At 37.7% G+C, this 20,659-nt stretch overlaps 1 protein-coding gene across 1 annotated transcript in view; it reads right to left on the bottom strand.

The window, feature by feature from the left end:
* UBE2U (ubiquitin conjugating enzyme E2 U) overlaps positions 1-20,659 on the bottom strand; it is a 64,160-nt gene that overhangs the window by 25,451 nt on the left and 18,050 nt on the right. Inside the window, 3 exon segments of the mRNA XM_053655616.1 lie at positions 5,171-5,251; positions 7,956-7,962; positions 15,245-15,286. Of these exon segments, the coding sequence (XP_053511591.1) occupies positions 5,171-5,251; positions 7,956-7,962; positions 15,245-15,286 (130 nt within the window).

Raw genomic sequence — 20,659 nt, 5'->3', positions numbered from 1 at the left:
GCTGTTGCCCACAACCAGATGTAGTGGTTTGTTCTCTGCCAAACTTTTAATTTGCCTTTCTATGGTGATGGCGAGAGAACAGTGGATCATCGATACGTTTTCCCACATGACTGCCTATAATTATGAACCAATAATTACGGTTATTAAAAATGAACTGCATACTCTTCAGAGTTTGAATTTAAGTTGTGGGCTATAAATAAATAAATATTTTATATCATATTATAAAAACAGTATAGAATGATAGGAAACAACAAACATGGAGTCAGAGAATCTGATTCAAGTCCTCGGGCCACAGTCTATCTGCACTAATTAATAATAACCACACTTATTGAACACTCAGTATGTTCTAGGTGCCATTGTAGATGCTATGAGGTATATGCTGCTCTTATTCTTTTTTATGGACAAAGGAACTGGAACACAGAGGGGTTAAGAAATTTAGCCAAGGTCACACAGCTAGTAAATGGCGGAGTCAGGATTAAACTTTAGCAATCTGGCTCCAAAATTTACACTCTTTACCAATATATAATATTCCCTCTTACATGTGTGACCTTAGGTAAAATTACTTGGCTTCCCTTGGTCTTGGTTTTCTCATTTGTAAAACCAAGTAATAACAGTAACACCTAGCTCATCAGGTTGATACATCTCTGGACATGACATGTATTAGGTGTTGATAAATAAATTAGGAAATAACATTAGGGTGATTAGAAAACATAACACAGAGCGCACTCTGTGGACAGTGTTACACAAGATTGAACTCACTATTATTGTGGCACACATGACTATGGGTAGATATGTGGCACGAAGATACAGAAGAGTTATGACCCACAATAAAATATAACTACTCATCACTGTTCATAAAATAAAAATCTTTTAAAAATATGCACAAGAGCTTAATAATGTTTCCAGTGATAAGGATGTAACTGCAGAAAATGAAGTTATTAGAAGTTTCCCTTTCATTTCTGAGTAGTTGAAGAAGCATTCTACAATATAATCTAAAAGCTTCATCTTTATTATTGCTAGGAAATTAGGTCATTAAAAAAATAGTACTGGATCTCATCCAGCTGAATTATCCGAAGACAAAACGGCCAGCAACAGATGTAAGGTTTACATTTATTTTTTAAATTGTGCTGGTTATTACTGGAGGAAAGGTCTTGAAACATTCTTATAACAAATCCCTGGGGGAAGAAAAGGCAAGGTGATTGTGAAATATTGCGCCAAGGGCTAGAATCAAAGTCTCAGAAATTCTTCTGGGCCAGAGGTAAACATTGCCAGCTATTGCCTTCACAAAGAGAGATAAATTACATACTAGGTTAGTGACAGACACAGAAACAAGAACCAAATTAAACATTCTGATGTCAAACTCTTTTGAAGAAGAAACTGCGGTCAGTGGTGATTCATTATCCTTCCATACTGAAATTGCTCTTCATTGCAAAAAAATCATTTCCAAATTTTGCTAAGTTTTGGCATATGCTTCAATTATTTTTTTCTTAGCAGTTTGGAGTCTCCAAATGTCTCTTTATATATTCTTGTTATTCCATAAAGCACCATCCTATACCTATTAGTTTGGTTTTTGGTTGAAGGAGTTGGACGCTGAGTCATTCCCAAGACTATGTCAATTGCCTCTTGATACCTGTTTGTTAAGGGTTATTCTCTCCAGGAACACATCTGAGCTCCTCAGTGCTTCACACATGGTAGGCACTGAAGATATGTGTGCTGAATTGACTGAGCAGCACCCAACCACTAATGTCTGAAGTGAAGTAAATATCCATGTACTTTGCTATCAAAAATAATAAAGTTCTGTCTGGCCAAGATAGAGGCATAGGTAGGTATACTTTGCTTTCTTGCACAACCAAAAGAAGGACAACAACATGTTTAAAATAAAAAAAAATAACCAGAACTCCCAGAAAATCAAACTGTATGGAAGTCTGACAACAAAGGAGTTAAAGAAGAAACATTCATCCAGACACATAGGAGCAGTGGAGATGGATAACCAGGATAGAGAGACTGTGTGACAAGGTGGCAGCTTACAGAGCAGGCAGTCACATAGTTGCATGAGGATAAACCAGGAGGATCAACTGGGGAGCAAGACAGGGTTCCAACTTGGATAAATAAAGTCTGAAAACCTCTGACTGAAAAGATCTGTGGGGGTTGAGGCAGCAGGAGAAACTCCCAGCCTTACAGAAGAGTTCATCGGAGAGTCCTGGAATGTACACGAAAGCATCCACTCAGGAATCAGCACCAAAAGGACCCAATTTGCTTGTGGGTAGTGAGGGAAGTGACTGAAAGCCAGCTAAGCAAATGGCACCATTCCCTCTCAGACCTCCTCACACACATACAGCATCACAATGCAGCAAAATGGGTTGCCTACCCTGTCTAAAACCTAAGGCTCTGCCCCTTACTATGTTACAGGTGTGCTGAGACAAAGAAATATGGTCCAAATGAAAGAACAGATCAAAGCTCCAAAAAATACAACTAAACGATGAAGAGATAGCTAACCTATCAGATGCAGAGTTCAAAACACTGGTAATTAGGATGCTCACAGAAATGATTAAGTGTGGTTGCAAAATAGAGGAAAAAGTGAAGGCTATAAAAAATGAAATAAAAGAGAATGTACAAAGAATTAACAGTGAAGGGAAGGAAACTGGGACTCAAATCAATGGTTTGGAGCAAAAGGAAGAAATAAGCATTCAACTGGAACAGAATGAAGAAGTAAGAATTCAAAAAAAATGAGGAGAGGCTTAGGAACCTCTGGGACAACTTTAGACACTCCAACATCCAAACCGCAGGGGTGCCAGAGGAGAAGAAGAAGAGCAAGAAATTGAAAATTTATTTGAACAAATAATGAAGGAGAACTTTCCCAATCTGCCAAAAGAAATAGACTTCCAGGAAGATCAGAGAGTCGCAAAGAAGTTGGACTCAAGGAAGCACACACCAAGACACATCATCATTAAGTTACCCAAGATTAAAGATAAAGAGAGAATCTTCAAAGCAGCAAGAATAAAGGAGACAGTTACCTATAAGGAGTTCTCATAAGACGCTCAGCTAATTTCTCAAAAGAAAGCTTGCAGGCAAGAAGGGGATGGAAAGAAGTTATGTGAAGTCATGAAAGGCAAGGACCTACATCCAAGATTTCTCTATCTAGCAAAACTTTCATTTAGAATGGAAGGGCAGATAAAGTACTTCCCAAATAAGGTCAAGATAAAGGAGTTCATCATCACCCAGCTCTTATTACATGAAATGTTAAAGGGACTTATCTAAGAAATAGAAGATCAAAAATTTGAGCAGTAAAATGACAACAAACTCACAACTATCAATGACTGAATCTAAAAAAATAAAAACAAAAATGAACTAAGCAAACAAATAGAACAGGAACAGATTCAAAGAAATAGAGATCACATGGAGAGTTATCAGTGGGGTGGAGGAAGGGGGAGAATGGGGGAAAAGATACAGGGAATAAGAAGCATAAGCGGTAGTTGCAAAATAGACAGGGAGGTGGTTAAGAACAGTATGGGAAAAGGTGAAACCAAAGAACTTATATGTATGACCATGGACATGAGCTAAGGTGAGGCAATGATGGTGGGAGGTGACGTACAGAGAGGAGGATAATAAAGGAGAGAAAAAATGGGACAAATCTGTGATAGCATAATCAATAAAATACATTTAAAAATAAAATAAAATAAAATTCTTTATGCTAATAGAGCTACTAATGACTGTGTTTCTTAAAACACCTTAAGTTATTTTCTTAACCACTAATCCATGAGTGAGTAAGGAAGGTAATATTTAGTCACAAAATAAATAACCAATATCCCAAAAGAATGTGTACTTTCTTAGAAGTTATTAATCTAACTTAAGTTTTTAAATTAAGCTTAGTAGTACTTCTTGCTATAATTTGTGCCTTAAAAAGGAAGCTTTTTTTAACATCACATACAATGTGATGTTTTGTTTTATTGAGACCAGTTATAATACCATCACTATGATGAGAAGAAATTTGATGAGACCACAAATTAAGGCAGTGGTGTGGGGTAGGGTGAGATGGAGGGAAAACATTCATGATGCAGGAGATAAAATCAACAAAGCTTAATGAAGGAGACAAAGAGGTCTAGGAAACTTCTGTGATTCTGGTTCAGGCAAGTAAATGCAATAATAGTGATCTGCACTAACCAAGAGAGGTAATAAAGGATAAGTTTTAGGGCAAGATAATGAATTCACTTTGGGACCTCTTAAGTATGAGATGCCTGAACACATACAGGTGAGAGGTACAAAAATAAATGCACAGATTTAAGTATGCATGCAGAATTCATGAGAGGGCCTGGCTAGTGAGGAGGCTTTAGGACTTACTGGAAGGTAGGCTAATGAAAACCAAGGTTGTAGATGAGGTCTTTTGGTAGAGTGGACCAAAACAAAGTTTTCTCTAAGGGAAGAGGCAGAGGAGCACTAAGTAAGGTAGGAGGAAAACTGTGGATGTACATGGCGTCATCTAACACAAGGACAGCATAGCTGGTGAGAGTGCAAGATAAAGAGCAAAAAATAACCACTGAATCTGGGAATTGGGAATCACTAATAACTTCAGAATGCACCATTCAGCAGAACAGATGAAGCAAAATCATTTCCCAGTAAATGTGTGTAGAATGGATAAACTACTATGATCCAAATAATGAAATAGTACTCTAAATATTTAATTAAATGAAACTAGGAAGTTGTCCAGCTCTCCCATTTCTGTCTAATTCCTAATGCATGATGGTAACGGATTTTGTCTTAGGTTGATATAACTGGAAGCCCTAGGGTTTTTTTTTTTCTTTCTGTCTTTCTACTTAATATTTTCTCTGACTTTGAGGACAATAGTGTTCATAATCAAAAAGGTTCCTCCTGCTATGATAGCTTCTTTCTGGGGAGAAGGGAGTGAAGTAAACCTCATAAAATTGAGAACTTCATCATTTATTCCTACAATTGCCTGTATTTTTTCCTAGATTTTAATCAGACTTCAGTCCAAGGCACTATACCAAAGAGGAACTAAATTAAGTTAATGATTAGTAGATAAAGCAAACAGTTTATCACCTTCAGATTTCAAATACATGTGAATGAGTCTTAAAAGGCAAGACAAACTGAAGATAATTAAGAGATTACTATATACCAAAAGGACACAGGATAAGACTAGATCACCTCATATGGAGTTCTGTCATATTCCACAGCTTTTGATGTAGCTATTTCAGGCCATGTCTTATAATAATCATCAAATAAAATTTTAATAGATCTGAAAATATAAATTAAAATCAGACAGTAAGTAGTTTGCAAGTTTGTTCATCAAAAGTATTTTATCAAAGTGAACTGTTTCAGACAATGTTTTGTCACAAGACATTAAACTGATTTGTAGTTAACAAATCTAACACACCAATTCCTCCACTAATATACAGAAATCACAAAAAAGAAAACCTGTCCAAGTCATTTTTCAATAATATATGTAAACATGCACCCATATGTATATTATCAAAAGAAAAATATAGAGTCAGGTTATTTGCCTTTTGTGGCTAACTACCTGTACATACCTGTATATTTTCTTTCTATAATAAATAACTTTCTTACATTTCTATGCCAAATTTTTAAAAATTATTTATTTGTGTTTAGAGAGAGGAGAAGGGAGAGAGAAAGATGGGGAGAAACATTGATGTAAGAGAGAAACATCAGACTTCCACCAAGACGGAGGTGTAGGTGGAAACATTGTGCCTTCTCGCATAACAAAGTTTAAAAATAACAAAGTTTTAGCAACAAAAAAACGCAGTCAAACCACAGAAATTTGAACTATATGGAAGTCTGACAACAACAAACCATTCAGCCAGACCACTAAGAGGGGTGGAGCCAGCAGCGGAGTGGGTTGGGCAAAAAAGATCCCCCGACCCAGGTGCACAGGCAGTTGTGGGTGGATCCCAGGTGTGGGGTAGCAACAGGCAGACCCAGTGAGGGTGCAAGGCAGCAGGCTAACTGCAGTCACACATTCACACGCAGATAAACCAGTGAAGGAGCAAGCAGTGAGACAGACTGCACAGGCCCCAGCTGCAGGAAGCAGCAGAGGGGACCTCTATTGCTCCCTCTCTGACCCCGCCCCCACATACAGTATCGCAAACCAGCGACCTGGGTGGCCCCACTCTGGTGAACACCTAGGGCTCTGCTCCTCATACGTAACAGGCTCAAACAGACCAAAACATGGCTCAAGAACAACTCAAACCCCCTGAGCCAATAACTCTAAGTGACCAAGAAATTGCCAACCTATCAGATGTATAGTTCAAAACACTGGTGATCAGGATGCTCACAGAACTGGTTGATTTTAGTCACAAATTAGAGGAACAAATGAAGGCTAAACTAATTGAAATGAAGGAAAATGCACAGGAAACCAATAGTGATGGAAAGGAAACTGGGACTCAAATCAAGGAAGTGGACCAGAAGGGGAAAAAATGACCAAACAGAAAAGAATGAAGAAACAGGAATTCAAAAAAATGAGGAGAGGCTTAGGAACCTCCAGGACATCTTTAAATGTTCCAACATCTGAATTATAGGGGTACCAGAAGGGGAAGAGGAACAGCAACAAGTGGAAAGCTTATTTGAACAAATAATGAGGGAGAACTTCCCCATTCTGGCAAAGGAAATAGACTTCCAGGAAATCCAGGAAGCTCAGAGAGTCCTAAAGAAGTTGGACCCAAGAAGAAACACACCAAGGCACATCATCATTACATTAGCCAAGATTAAAATGAAGGAGAGAATCCTAGAAGCAGCAAGAGATGAGGGGACAGTCACCTACAAAGGAGTTCCCATCAGACTGTCAGCTGATTTCTCAAAAGAGACCTTCCAGGCAAGAAGGGGCTGGAAAGAAGTATTCCAAGTCATGAAATCCAAAGGCCTACATCCAAGATTGCTCTATCTAGCAAAGCTTTCATTTAGAATGGAAGGACAGATAAAGTGCTTCTCAGATAAGATCAAGTTCAAGGAGTTCATCATCACCAAGCCCTTATTATATGAAATGTTAAAGAGACTTATCTAAGAAAAAGAAGATAAAAAAGATGAACAGTGAAAGGACAGCAAACTCACAGTAACAACCACACCTGAAACAAAAGCAAACTAAGAGGACAGCTAGATCAGGAGCAGAACCATAGAAATGAAGATCACATGGAGGGTTAGCAACAGAGAAGTGGGAGGAGGTGAAGGGGGGAGAAGGTACAGAAAATAAGTAGCATAGACGGTAGGTAGAAAATAGATAGGGGGAAGGCAAGAATAATAGGGGAAATATAGAATCTAAAGAACTTGAGACACATGGTCATAAACTAAAGGGGGGGAGTTGTGGGGGAGGGGTGTGCAGGGTGGAGGGGAATGAAGGGGGGAAATAGAACAACTATAATGGCATAATCAATAAAATATATTTAAGAAAAGAGACAGAGAAACATCAATCAGTTGCCTCTCTCATGCATCCACATCGGGACTGAACTCACAACCTAGGTATGTGCCCTGACCAGGAATCAAACCCATGACCTTTCACTTTGTGGGATGACATCCCACCAACTGAGCCTCACTGGTCAGGGCTCTATGCCAAATTTTAGTAAAATCACCTTTATTTCTTTTTACTATGAGGAGAAATGAAACACTAAATTGAGATTAGTTTAATTTTGACACTGAATCTGGCCATTTTTAAAAGAGGAAACAACTCTTTTCTATGATTCCTACCTGAATTTTTTCTTCCCCATGCTAATACTACTATGTCCTAATGGGAAAGCAAAGATTGTTATAAAGTATTAGACAGGAATTGTGAAATACTCTCTTAAATAACTGCCTTTCCAATTTATTTTTCTACATACTTTTCCAATGCAAAGATTTTCAACATTCTACAAACAAAACATTACTTTGGGCTATTTTTCAGACATGGGAAATCACCGACTGACTGGTTTAGATGTTTAAACATAAATGTAAAAGACCTTATGTCTGTGTTCCATTTTAAGTTCCTAGCTCTTTAGAGGAAGAAGCAACTTTTCAGTTAGAATATGTCTACTGGCATTAATTTTTATAGGTGGCTTAAAGACAATATTTGACTAAATTTTGAAATGAATGGGTCAATATCTAAATGTGCTAATGCATTCATCTATTCAAATGATAATTACAGACACCTCATTTGAAGACTAACATTTTAAAATGTGTTATTGCTTTTGCAATCACACGTAAGTAGAAACCTGAAACTTGGTGAAGATAAATTAATCACTACTCTTATTGCTTCCAGAGCTACATGCAATGCTTTCCACTACTAAATGACATACTAAACTAACATTAATTTCCCAAAGAAATGTTTCGGTGTTTGGCAATGGAGGTAACAAAATGAAAGGCTGCATTATATTTCCTGCATGAAAAAGCTTGTGATCAATTTGCTGTCACAGATCATTTAGCAGACAACAATGACCCAAGAGGAAGGAAACTGTCAACACACTGTCTCGTGAAAAAAAAATACACGATCTTCAGGCACAATCGACTCCATTGTTTTTTGTCTGTTTGACGATGACCCCTGACTCTCTCCCTTCCCAACAGTGTCCTGTTCAATCTCAAACTGTTAGCCTTCAGGGGCTTTCTTTTCTTTCCACAGAATAATTAAAAATATTACCCTAAAAGGTATAACTTTAGTACAGTTTGAATATACAAAGCAGAATGCCTTAAACATTTGGGAATATTTGCATTTTCAATTCTGTAAAGGAAACAGCCCCTTAAAATAAGAGAACAGTAACTATTTTACTACTATTCAGATAAACTGCTAAGTTTATAGGCAATACGCAGTATAAGAAATACATGTGTTTATAGTTTCAAGCAGTTATTGAGAATTATCATTGGCATACTGAATTTGAAAAAGTGGAAGACATTACTTTTAAACTGAATACCAGAGCCCATTATTTTGATGGGAAAATAAGATGTATACCTAGACTAGTAAATAGAATCGCTTTTCATATTAACATCATCAAGTGTTACATCACTTAACACAGACATTTGGAGACTATGATGACCATGACAATGGTCACAGTAAGCAGAAAATGTGGGAAGAGGGAGATATAGCTTTGTTTTGGAGACATTAGGGAAAGTGTTGCTTGGAATATGGACCTGAAACCAAGAAAGGAGGCATTTTAGGCCAGGGGAACATTATTAGCAGTAAATAGCTCATACAGGGAGAAGCATCATGTGTACATACGTACATACAGAAGTTGTTGGGGAAAAAGATGATAGTAACAAGATAATTGACTAGAGTGGAGAGTTCCAATTCCAGAAGCCTTGGAATTTGATGAAAGAAGTGAGACTGGGCAATGCAGGGTCTTTTATTTAGGCAGAGAAAGGATTAGAGTTGATTCAGTAATCTTGACATATTAGGTGGTGGAAAGCAATCAGAAGTTCTTGAATAAGGCAAGCAAATTATGAAATCAGTGTGCAAGAGGTTTTTTTTAATGCCACTAGTCAGTGGCATTAGTATGCAGGGTGGATTATATAGGAGCTTAAATGCTGGAGGACAAGTTAAGAAACAAATGTGATAATTCAGGCAAGAGATATGGAGAGCTAATACAAGGTGGGAGCAAAGATTACAAAGGGGAGAAGATGAATCAACGGTAAAGAATTGACTGCACTGGTTGCCTGATAGGGTGTGAAAGGTGAAGGAATTTGAGGGTCACATATTCCGCTAAAGCCCAGAAGACTGGTTAGTTTTGCTATTAATAGAAAGTGTCTACAGAAACTGAAGTAAAATATGAGTTTAATTTTAAACACAGGTTTTAGGTGATGACCTTTAGGAGTGTGATTGAGAAATTGAGACTGGAAATAAGAGATTTGGGTCAAATCAACATAAAGGTTGATAGATGATGCCATTAGGGAAAACAAACTCCAAAAGAGTAATTAAGTGTTTAAAAAAGAAAGAGCAGAAACCAATTCATAGTTAAGAGGAGCCAGTGGAAAAAACAAAAGGATAATTAAGAGGAGAAGAGAACTGTGGTAGTGATATTTCAGGGAAGCAACATCTCAGCCATAACAAAGTCTAATGATTAAATCCTTACATGTCTCTGGATATTGAGTCCTGTAGTATCAGGAGTAAAGGCTGTGGAATCACCTGGCCTGACTGTAAATACTCTGGCACTGTGACTTATTAGCTGTGTGACTTGGGGCCAACTCCCTAGCCCCTCACTCCTATTTCCTCAACTATAAAATTAAGAGATAGAATTTCTCCAGTGTTTCTTGTGAGCATTCAATGAAGTCATCCATAGAAAGAGCCATGTAGGGGGTTTAGCACCCCTCAGCCCTCAGTTTCAGCTGCTCTCCTGAACTGACTCAGATAAGTACCTCGTCATTTCTCTCCCACAAACTCTAAACAGCTTCTGAATTGTTTTTCTATTTCGGTATCTCCCTACTCCAGGTCATCCTGCCTCTGTTTGAAAACCACAGTTTGGTTATCTAATTCTATAGGATGAAATCTAAACACTCAAATATAACTCCAGGTTCTTTATCATCAAGCCGTTTCCAACCTTTACTTCCACCATCCATCCGCACATCCAGAGGCTCTATCACATGGAACTTCCTGATGACCCCGCGTATGTCGTAATATTACATTTCTGTGCCTGGGCAAGCAGTTCTAGCTAGAGACTCCTTTGCTCTCTGTGCTGTCAACCTCTTGCTTATCAGGGTTCTGATCCAATAAAATTATAATGTATGTGCAAGTTGTCACAGTGGACATTGTGGTTGCCCTCCAAATAATTAGTTTGTTCTTCCCCCATTTTGTACATGTCATTCAGTCTGATGGAATTGACCTCATACCTGGCTCCAAGTCAGGGCCTGATGAATTTAGAGCTGTCTGACAACGGTGACTAGTTTAGGAATAGGAACCTAAAAAAGATCCAGTCAGAGCAAAATTTATTCTACCAGTCTAGGACATCTTGATATCTAGGAGTGTCAATCTTTTTGTTCTTCAAGGCTGCCTTGCTATTCTGAATTTTTTGTATTTCCAAATACATTTTAGAACCACCTTATTAATTTCCAGGAAAAAAAATGATGAGATTTTGAGATTGAATTGAATCTGTTCATTAATTTGGGAAGAACTGGCATTATAATAATGTTGACTCATTACCAGTCACAAACACTATGTATCTCTATTTTTTTCAGGTCCTTAAAAATTTCCCTTAGATTTATTTTGCAGTCTTCATTACAGTTGTCTTAGTCATCTTTGTTAAATTTTGTTGTTCTAATGGTATTTTTAAATTTTCACCTTCTATGTATTGGTGGCTAGTATATAAAAACTTAGTTGATTTGTTAATGTTCATCTTGTATCCAGGGCTGTTGTTGAATTTATTTATTAATCTTTAGGTTTTGTATATTCATTTGGATTTTCCTATGTAAATAATCCTGTTTTCTGTGAATGAAGATAATTTACTTCCGTCTTTCCATACTATAACTTATTTCTTTCTCTGGCTTCATTGCACTGGCCAGTATAGTATTAAGTCGAAGTGGTGATGATGGGCATACTTGTCTTGTTCCTAAACTCAAGAGAAAAAGCATTCAACAGTTCACATTTAAGTTTGAGGTCGGCTATTGAACTTTTGTAGATTTTTTTCTTTATTGCAATAAAGAAACTCTCTTCCATTCCTAGTTTGCTGATAATTTTTTTTTATCACGAATGGGTGTTAAATTTTAGCAAATATTTTTTTCTGGATTTGCTGAGATCATTTTATGTTTTTTTCCTTTATTTGGTTAATGTGGTAAGATACACTGAATTTTCAAATTTAACCAACCGGCTTTCCTGAAATCAAGCCCACTTAGTCATGAGGTATTATCACTTTTCATGCATCAGTGGATTCCATTTGCTAAGATTTGGGTTAGATTTATGTGTCTGTGTCTACAAGAGATAATGGTCTATAATCTTTTTGCTTGTAATAATTTCATATTTCAGAATCAGATTTTGGAAGTTTAGAAGTATACCCATTTTCTCTATTCTTTGAAAAAAAGTTTTAATACCTTTTTAAACACTTGTTTTACTTTGTAATAAGTTTAGATTTATAAAAGAGTTGTAAAGATAGTTAACTGTTCTTTAAAAATTAACTTAAAGCATAATTTGCCTTCAGTAAAATGCAGATTTCAAGCACACAGATGAATGACTTTTGACAAAAGACTACATCTATACAACCCCAAGCCCAAACAAGATATAGAATATTTTCATTACTCCAAAAAGTTGTCTACTCCCCTTCACAGCCAATTGCCCTTGACACTTAGTGCAATCACTGATCTCATTTCTATCACTTTAGATTTGCTTTGCCTGTCTTAAAATTTCATACAAATTGAATCATACGGTATACACTCCCTTGATTACTCTGGATTCTTTTATATACTCAATATAATGTCTGCTTTACCATTCCATGTTCTTACATTTATCAACAGTTCATTCATTTTTATTGCCAGTAGTATTCCACTTATGAATATAACACAATTTATTTATATAATCAACTGTTGATGGATATTTTAGCTTTTTCCTGTTTGGGATATTATAAATAAAGCTCCTATAAACATTTGTGTGCAAGTCTTTTTTGTAATATGCATTTTAATTTCTCTTAGGTAAATATTAGGAGTAAAATCACGGATCGCTGGGTAGGTGAATGTTCAATGTTGTAAGAAACTGCTAAATTATTTTTCAGACTGGCTTTGGGCTTGTCAAATGATGCAACATTTACAGAGATGTAGGGGAGCCCCAGTGACTCTGTGTCCTTGCCAGCAACTGGGATAGTTGGTTTTATGCAGTGGTATGCTCTCCCAATCTCCCCCTCTCAGTAAATGACAGTTATACCCATCCAGTTCGAACCAAAATCTAATAATAATTCTCGATTCCATTTTTCTCTGATACCCTCCATCTAATCAAACCAAGCCTTAAATTCATCCACTTTTCTCCCTCTTAATGTCTGTGCCCTCAATCCTAGCCCTAACCACCATCATCTCTCCCCTGGTTTACTCAAATAACCTAATAATTCTCCTTGCTTCCACCTTAGATTCTTCACAATCTGTTCCCCCACACAGCAGTTAAAACAGTCCTTTTAAGATGTAAATCTCACTGCATCTTTCCCTTCTTTAAAGATGTCCAACTGTGTCCCAATTCCTACAGCGAATCTGATCAAATTGAAATTCCTTGCCTAGTTTATAAAGGCCTAAATGATATGGCCCTCCTGGCTTCTCCTACCTCATTGCCTACCCCTCTCTTCTTTTCCCCTTGCTGTGTTTCAGCTATGGTGGCTTTCTTTCTGGTCCACTAACACCATGCTCATATGCAATTTAGGATCTGGGAAGGGGAGGGAGGGGGAGATGGGAGAGAGGAAAGGGAAGGGAAGAGGGGACCAGGGAGGGGGGAGAGAGAGATTTGTTGTTCCACTTTTTTATGTATTCATTGATTGATTCCTGTATTTGCCCTGACCAGGGATGGAATGCACAACCTTGGCAGGTTGAAATGATGCTCTAACCAACTGAGTTACCTGGCTAGAGCTTGAGTCAGTTCTGATTAAAGTTATATTTCGATCATTCTCCCAGACCCCAAATTTTGTACTCTTGTCATCAGAACTGTCTCCTCTTCAGAGGAGAGTTTCCAATTTTGGCTTATAAATCTTGTGAGGTTGGAGATCATGTATTATTCAGTTGTGCAATCCCAATGCTGTAACACAGCACCTGGCACAGAACATATGCTCAGTGAATGCATTTTAAATAAGTGAAAAAATAGCTGCTCTCCAAGAGGCTGCCCATTATTGTATCAAATGATATCTTACAGTCCATGGGTAAACCTCCCAGATGACCAGCACAAGCTTAGATCACCTTCAATTACTGAACATCAGCTGGATTCCCCTGACTATACTCTTTCTACCCAGTTGACTGGACTTCACCTAAGTTTTGTTAAGCCCTTCAAAAACAGGGTTTCAATCACCTAGCTATGCCTCTGGAATCATTTCTACAGCCAGGTCAGTTCTTCCAGCTCATGATAAAATTCTAGCCTGTGGTGCTAGTCTGACAATACAAAGAGAACTCCCTTGGAATTTCTAGAAGACCTCATTGTGAACATTCTTATTGTAAAAACTAAAGGCTAGACAGAATTGAGCCTTATCCCATATTCACCAGGGTAAATATCAGAATTCACAGCCACCTAACAAATTGTAGCCTGATATGTGCTGGGACTTTAGGCATCATTGAAATCCAGATTGTACTGCATCAATTGTGTTCTGGAGATTTCTCTAGATTTCAGGCAAGCCCTAGGTGAACATCACAAATCAGGCCTGACTCTGGTGTCATGTATCCTTGGTTTGGTTCAGAGGACCTTCTGAAGCTGTTCTTACCCTCTTACTAGTAAATGCTGGCATTGTACCTTTATGTACTACAAATAATTATACCCCAAATACAAAGAACTTTGTGATATTCTAGGGATGTTCATATTTTACAGGGATGTTCATGCATTCAACAGTTGTTTATCACAGGTCTATTTCGTGCCAGGATGCTCACTTGCTTCTCTCCACATTGACAAGTTTAAGGGCAGCAATGTTGTCTGCTGAATCCTAAACTAGTGTCCATCTCACTAAATCATGCTTATCTTCCTACAATTTTTTCAACAGTTTTACATACAGAAGCCACTTGGGTTACTTAATTTTACTCATCTTCAGGGCCAATCAAGGAAACCTCAGCTGACGTAAACAGTATTTCAACACCAGCTAATTGATGGTTTTCTACATCTGATTGGCTGCCATATTAAGGCTGAAGGAAGTGCTCAAGGAACTGATGATGAGAATATTGACCTCGTTCATGTGTTCAAGACTGAACTGGTACAATATTGTGAGGTTGTCTCCTAACAGTGGCTTCGGCCCTAACTCTCACCACTTTCCTCTAATATCTATCTTCTGAATTGCTTAGATTTTTGCTCCCTATAATTAATGGTTTGTGCTCATTATGTTCACAACATGCTTTTCTCTTTTATTTTTTTATAAAAAATAAAAATGAAAAGAATAGGCAAGTTCATGTAGTAACATTCAAGATTAATTCAATGGTCTAGAAAGAATTAAACAATCTTCCACATTCATCCTGGAGACATTTTAAACATGTATTGTGAAAGATGGCTACTTCCTTTTCGGAGTGAAAAAAACTTCAATTATGAAAGACAGTGTAAATAGTTTAAGAAAGTAGTCCTTTTAATAAATAAATTGACGTAGAATTGTATGAAGGAAAACTTTCCTGATACATCTATCTGAGTCTTTAGATAACTCAGAGCTATCACCTTTCACTGTAAAAAAAAAAGAGAGAAAAGATATAGTTTACTTGGAAGATTAAATACATGGCTTTAATGTGCTCTCTTTCTGAAGCCCCAATAAAATGGTAATAAAGAAATAAAAATAAGGTATAAAACCTCCAGGAGAGCAAAAGAAAGATGGCAAGAAAATTTTTCAAGATGGAAAGCAGATGTCAGTGGTAACTGTCTTTGCAGGCTGTAGAAATTTGAAACCCAACCACATGATGAGGGGAGGTCAAAGAAAAGCAAGCAGATTTACACTTCAGAATTTGAGAAGTGATTCAGAAATTGCAGATACCAGATATCTGTGAAAGGTGAGAGAGACAGCATAGTCACCCAAGATGTGTACTCTCTTCCCATGCAACCAAATGATCACCACTGCCCAGGTAGGAGGAAGGATGTTTAATCTCTGGGGAAAATGAGCCAGAGAGACTCAAGACTGGAGGAGACTAGGAACAAAGCAGAATAAGAGTACAGTAAGGGACTGAAAGTAGTGAAAGGACTGAAAATCATCTTGAGTGTATAAGATGCCTACTATTCCCCCTGTCCAGCTCCCAGAGTATAAGCAGCTAGCATCTCTCTCCAGGAACAAATGGAGGGTTTATCTCAGGGGAACTAGTGAAGCCTACTGATGACAACTAATGGTATCACCCTCCACTGAAAAACTGACATGAAACAAAACCAACAAGTCCAGTTAGTACTTATATGCTTCCAATTGCTTTCCATGCATCATATGTCCATCATTCACAAAGAGATGGATAATAGAAGAGAAAATAGATTTACTTTTAAAATTAGAGGGTCAGCTCAAGTAGATCCCACATCCAAATATCTGGATATCTAAGAGAAAGAACAGAAAAAAAAGGGGAAATAAATTATAAAAGGAATTACATCAGAGAAATATTCAGAATTAAAGGATTAAAGTTTTTAGAATAAGATTTAGCCCTGGCTGGTGTGGCTCAGTGTATTAAGTACTGGGCTGCAGAGCAAAGGCTCACTAGTTTGATTCCCAGTCAAGGCACATGCCTGGGATGCAGGCCAGGTCCCCAGTAGGGGGCACATGAGAGGCAACCACACATTGATCTTTCTTTCTCTTTCTCCATCCCTTCACCTCTCTCTAAAAATTTAAAAAATAAAATGAGATGTAAACAGCCTATTAAATGCTCTATGTATGAACAAGGAAGGGAACCCCCCCCAAGAAAAAGCTACACTAAGAAATATTATCAAGAAATTTTAGATCACTGGTAATAAAGAGATTTCAAAAGCTTCCAAAAGGAAAATGTATCACATGTGAAGAACTGGACATCCATTCTCAGTGAAATCGGGCTTCTCAAGAGCAACACTAGAAACAAGAAGGCAACAGGGTCTTCTCAATTCTGAAACAAAATTTTAATTATTTCCAATATTAAATATTTAATATCTCATGACCTGGAAGCTCTTAGATGTGCTCCAACAAGATGAAGGGGCAAACCTCCACAAGAAACACAAGGGATCAAGCAGGAGCTCCATCCCAAGGGCAGGCAAAGGGGTCTTTGCAGGATGCCTGTGAGAGAGCTGCCTGGTCAGAACTGGAGGCAGAGGAGGGTCACGGGAACCAAGTCTCCAAGGGGAATGCACCTGACTGACTGAACGTCTGGAAGCTGTTTGACAGCGTTGTCAGAAAGTTTAGGGGAAGAACAGGTGACAGGTACGTGCAAACAAACAAGGGAGTAAAAAATTGAGCCATTTGTACAAGAAAGGAAAAACAATAATTCATGGCTCCTCTGTGACAAAATTCACTAAGTCATATTGATGTAACCAAACTATACCAGGAAGATAGGGAACAGACAATGTAGGTGGAAATGGCAGTGTAAACGCTGAATCGTTACAGTTCAGGAGACACCCATTAGCAATACCTGAGACTGAAAACCCCAGGAATATTAGCATAGAATAAACTTAGAAATATAGTGGTAAATTCTGGAAGAAACAGCTAGATGTGTTGAAAGCTACTAGTACTTGTGGGGATGGGGGAGGTACTCAGCAATGAAAGGTATGGGCTGCCAAGGTCAGATATATTTTATTAAAAACTGATTTTTATTATTTGCCCATTTAAATCTATAAACATATATTTCTTTGATAGAAAAGAAATACTTAACATTTTTAGTTAAAACAAACAATTTAGAGGCTTTGTCAAAATGCTGGCTATCTGGTGCAATAAAATACAAAGAGGAAAAAAAAGAGGTCTGTAATTCCAGCAAATAAAACCCCACACACAATCCTGTTAAACTTGGGTTTTCTGTATCTCCTGACATCTGTAAATGATGGGATTGCTGTAACTATACTGTAATAATCATCAGCAACAAAATAGGGCTGAATGATGGCACAAAAGGTCGTGTTCTTCAACTAAATTTCTACCGCAATAAATTTCTTTTTTTTCTGATATCCAGAAAGTATTTCCCCCAGTGCAAGGGGTATTACATAATAGCAACAACACAAGGAGTACTCCCTCTAAAAAGAAAATAAATCAATACCTGGAACCCTACAAGACAGTACCTGCTTCAACTGTGGAAATAATTTTCCTTAAAGTTTTTCTACTGTTAGGAGAATTTAAAAAAAAAACAGTGAATATGGGAGCCTGAATTGAAGAAGAATCAAGTGCTTATCACATCTTCCTAACTATGTGAAGAATGAGATGTATTTGCCACAATTATCAGGTTTTTAAAAGTGTTTAGTGTTAATTAGTACTACAATCTTCCAATATTTCTATAATTCTTCGCTATTCTTGTATTATGACTCTATTATAATATCTGTCAGTTATTATATTGTAGTTTATTTAGATAAGTATCTGAAACTTATTAGCATGACCTTTGTTTACTTAACAAAAGCTACAGGAATATATCTGACTAAGAGAAAAACTAGTACCTTAGGCTTGGCTACTGTCAGTATTTTTATACTCTCATTTTCTCTTTCAACCAAATATTTTTTTAAATCATGTGAATTTTATATTTTAAAATATCAAAAGAAATGTGATAAACAGGAGATAAATATTATTTGACCATATAACCACATAGAAATAAAAATTTGCTAAGACAGACTGCAAATAAAGGGGGGATTTATGAGCTTAATGTAAAATGTGTTCATAACAAGTTATAAAATAAGTAGCAATACTCAGAATCTGGGTGGCAAAACAATTGTTTTATATTATCTCCTTCCAGACCTTTCTTCTCCCTCCCTGAAGTTTCATAAACAAATTAAGGTAGAGATTGGAAGATACTTGAAAAATTCCGTTGTCCAAAACTGGACATTGAGCAAGAAGCTCTTTGACAACATCCCTAAAAAATAGTCATTAAATTTTACTAAACGAACTCCAGTTATAAAAACATACAACAAGGCTTCTCTGGAAAAATTCCAGTCATTGTTAATGTTGCAAGGGTTTGCATGACATTGATGTAACCTGGAAGACAAGGAGAGTGGACTGGAATGCATATATGTGAACAATGATGACTTCACTGTACTAGTCAGTGGGGGCAGTAGATGCCATTGAGTGAGCCTGTGTACTGTGTGGCTGTCACACTCAAGATGACTGAGCAAGTAGAGCAATGAATCTGCATCCAATTTTGCATTAGGCTTGCACATTCCTCCACAGAAACTATTTGGATGATTCAGAAGGCTGCAGCTATGGGCAACTGGGGATTGGCAACTTCATCATGACAATGTGCCCACTCATGTATCCTATCTTGTGCAGACTTTTTTGGTGAAACATCAAATCACCCAGGTGACTCAGCCCCCCCTACAGCCCAGATTTGGTGCCCTGAGATTTCTGGCATTTCTCAAAGCTAAAATCACCTTTAAAAGGGAAGCAATTTCAGACTGTCAATGAGATTCAGGGAAATATGATGGGGCAGCTGATGGTGATTGGGAGAACTATATGAGTCCCAAGGTGTCCACTTTGAAGGGGACTGAGGTGTCACTGTCCTATGTACAATGTTTCTTGTACCTCGTGTCTTCTTTAGTAAATGTCTGTTTTTCATAGAACATGGCTGGGTACCTTCTGGACAGACCTCATACCTTTAGTGAAAGGGCGTTTTAATACTTGGCAATGTGGCCTTAAACACTGTTAGGCAACTTGGATTGTTAGAGAATTCCTCCTGGTGTTTGGCCAGCTGGGGCCTGAAGTGGTAAGCTATGGTGACATTTGCTTCTAAGAAAGACCAGGTAGGCACTCAGGTGACTATATAATTTATTGTCTAAACTGGAACACAGACACTAGAAATAACTATAGCGGAACTGTCTAAGGCAGTTTGGTGTATTTGCGCACCCTACCCGCAAGTAAGGGACACTGGCTCCAGGCCGCAGAAGAGGCTGTCAGGATATGGGAAGGTCATTGGAACCTACACCAATTAATTGGGTTGGAGCTCAGGCCTTGGTGTGCTCTTGTCAATATACTAAGGCAAAGGAGTAGGTGTTCAGGGGAGGCAGACAACATGTTAGGGAAAGTTTGGGGTATAAGAGGCATTTGCATGTCTGGCTTGGGCTTTGAAATTAGTTTTGCACCACTGACTATCAGGAAGGAGCCCTCAGGGTCAGTCAAGGCGTGCTCTGGGACAGGGCAGGCCCAACTGCATATTCCAGTCTTCCGTGACTACACTCCTGAAGGTCTCAGGAAGGTATGACTGATCCACAGCTTTGACGTTAGTCTTTAGTTTTCTGGAACCTCGGAGAAGAGAGTAGGGTAAAATGATCATCTAAAACATACTTAGTAGAAGGGCACCTCCTTTTATTGGTTCATATTAAGCTTGTGCTTAAAAAACTGCCCAATAATTTTTTCATAGAAGAGAGTTCTGCTATCAAGTCAGTTCTCTTCCACTCTTCCATTCTGTACTCAGAAATTTTAATTCTTTGATTCTAAATGAATGACTTTATGCTCATCCCATTAAACTTGGAGGTGCCGGGGATGTGGGCAGGCCCAGGTTGGAGCTGTGGCTTTGGGGTTCATCATTAATCCTTGGCTTCCTCCCTGAGGGAGAGGCTGATGGTCAGGTGAGTGAACGTGTATGAAAGCACTTTGCTACTATAAAATAAAACCAGAATCTAAGTTCATGTACATTTTTTCATTTTCTCATTCTAAAAATTTTTATTTAATACCTACAACCATACACTGTATCAGGTGCTGAGGATATACTTCTAGGCTACAATTGATGACTACAAAAATGATACAATTAGCTGCCTCTTAAGTTTCTTACTTATACAATTAACTATCAGTCCCAGTTTTGAGTGTCTAAACATATAATTATTGCTAGGCATTTTCTAGATCTATTTATTAGCATATTATGTATGAGAGATGATTCTTGCAGCACTATAGTAGAGACCTTTTTTCAGGCTGTTGCAGGT

Source organism: Artibeus jamaicensis, unplaced genomic scaffold, assembly GCF_021234435.1.
Source record: "Artibeus jamaicensis isolate MK-2021 breed Jamaican fruit bat unplaced genomic scaffold, CSHL_Jam_final scaffold_1019, whole genome shotgun sequence".
Classification (NCBI taxonomy): Eukaryota; Metazoa; Chordata; class Mammalia; order Chiroptera; family Phyllostomidae; genus Artibeus; species Artibeus jamaicensis.
The sequence above is the reverse complement of the archived record's forward strand: the minus strand, read 5'-3'. Positions and strand labels throughout refer to the sequence as shown.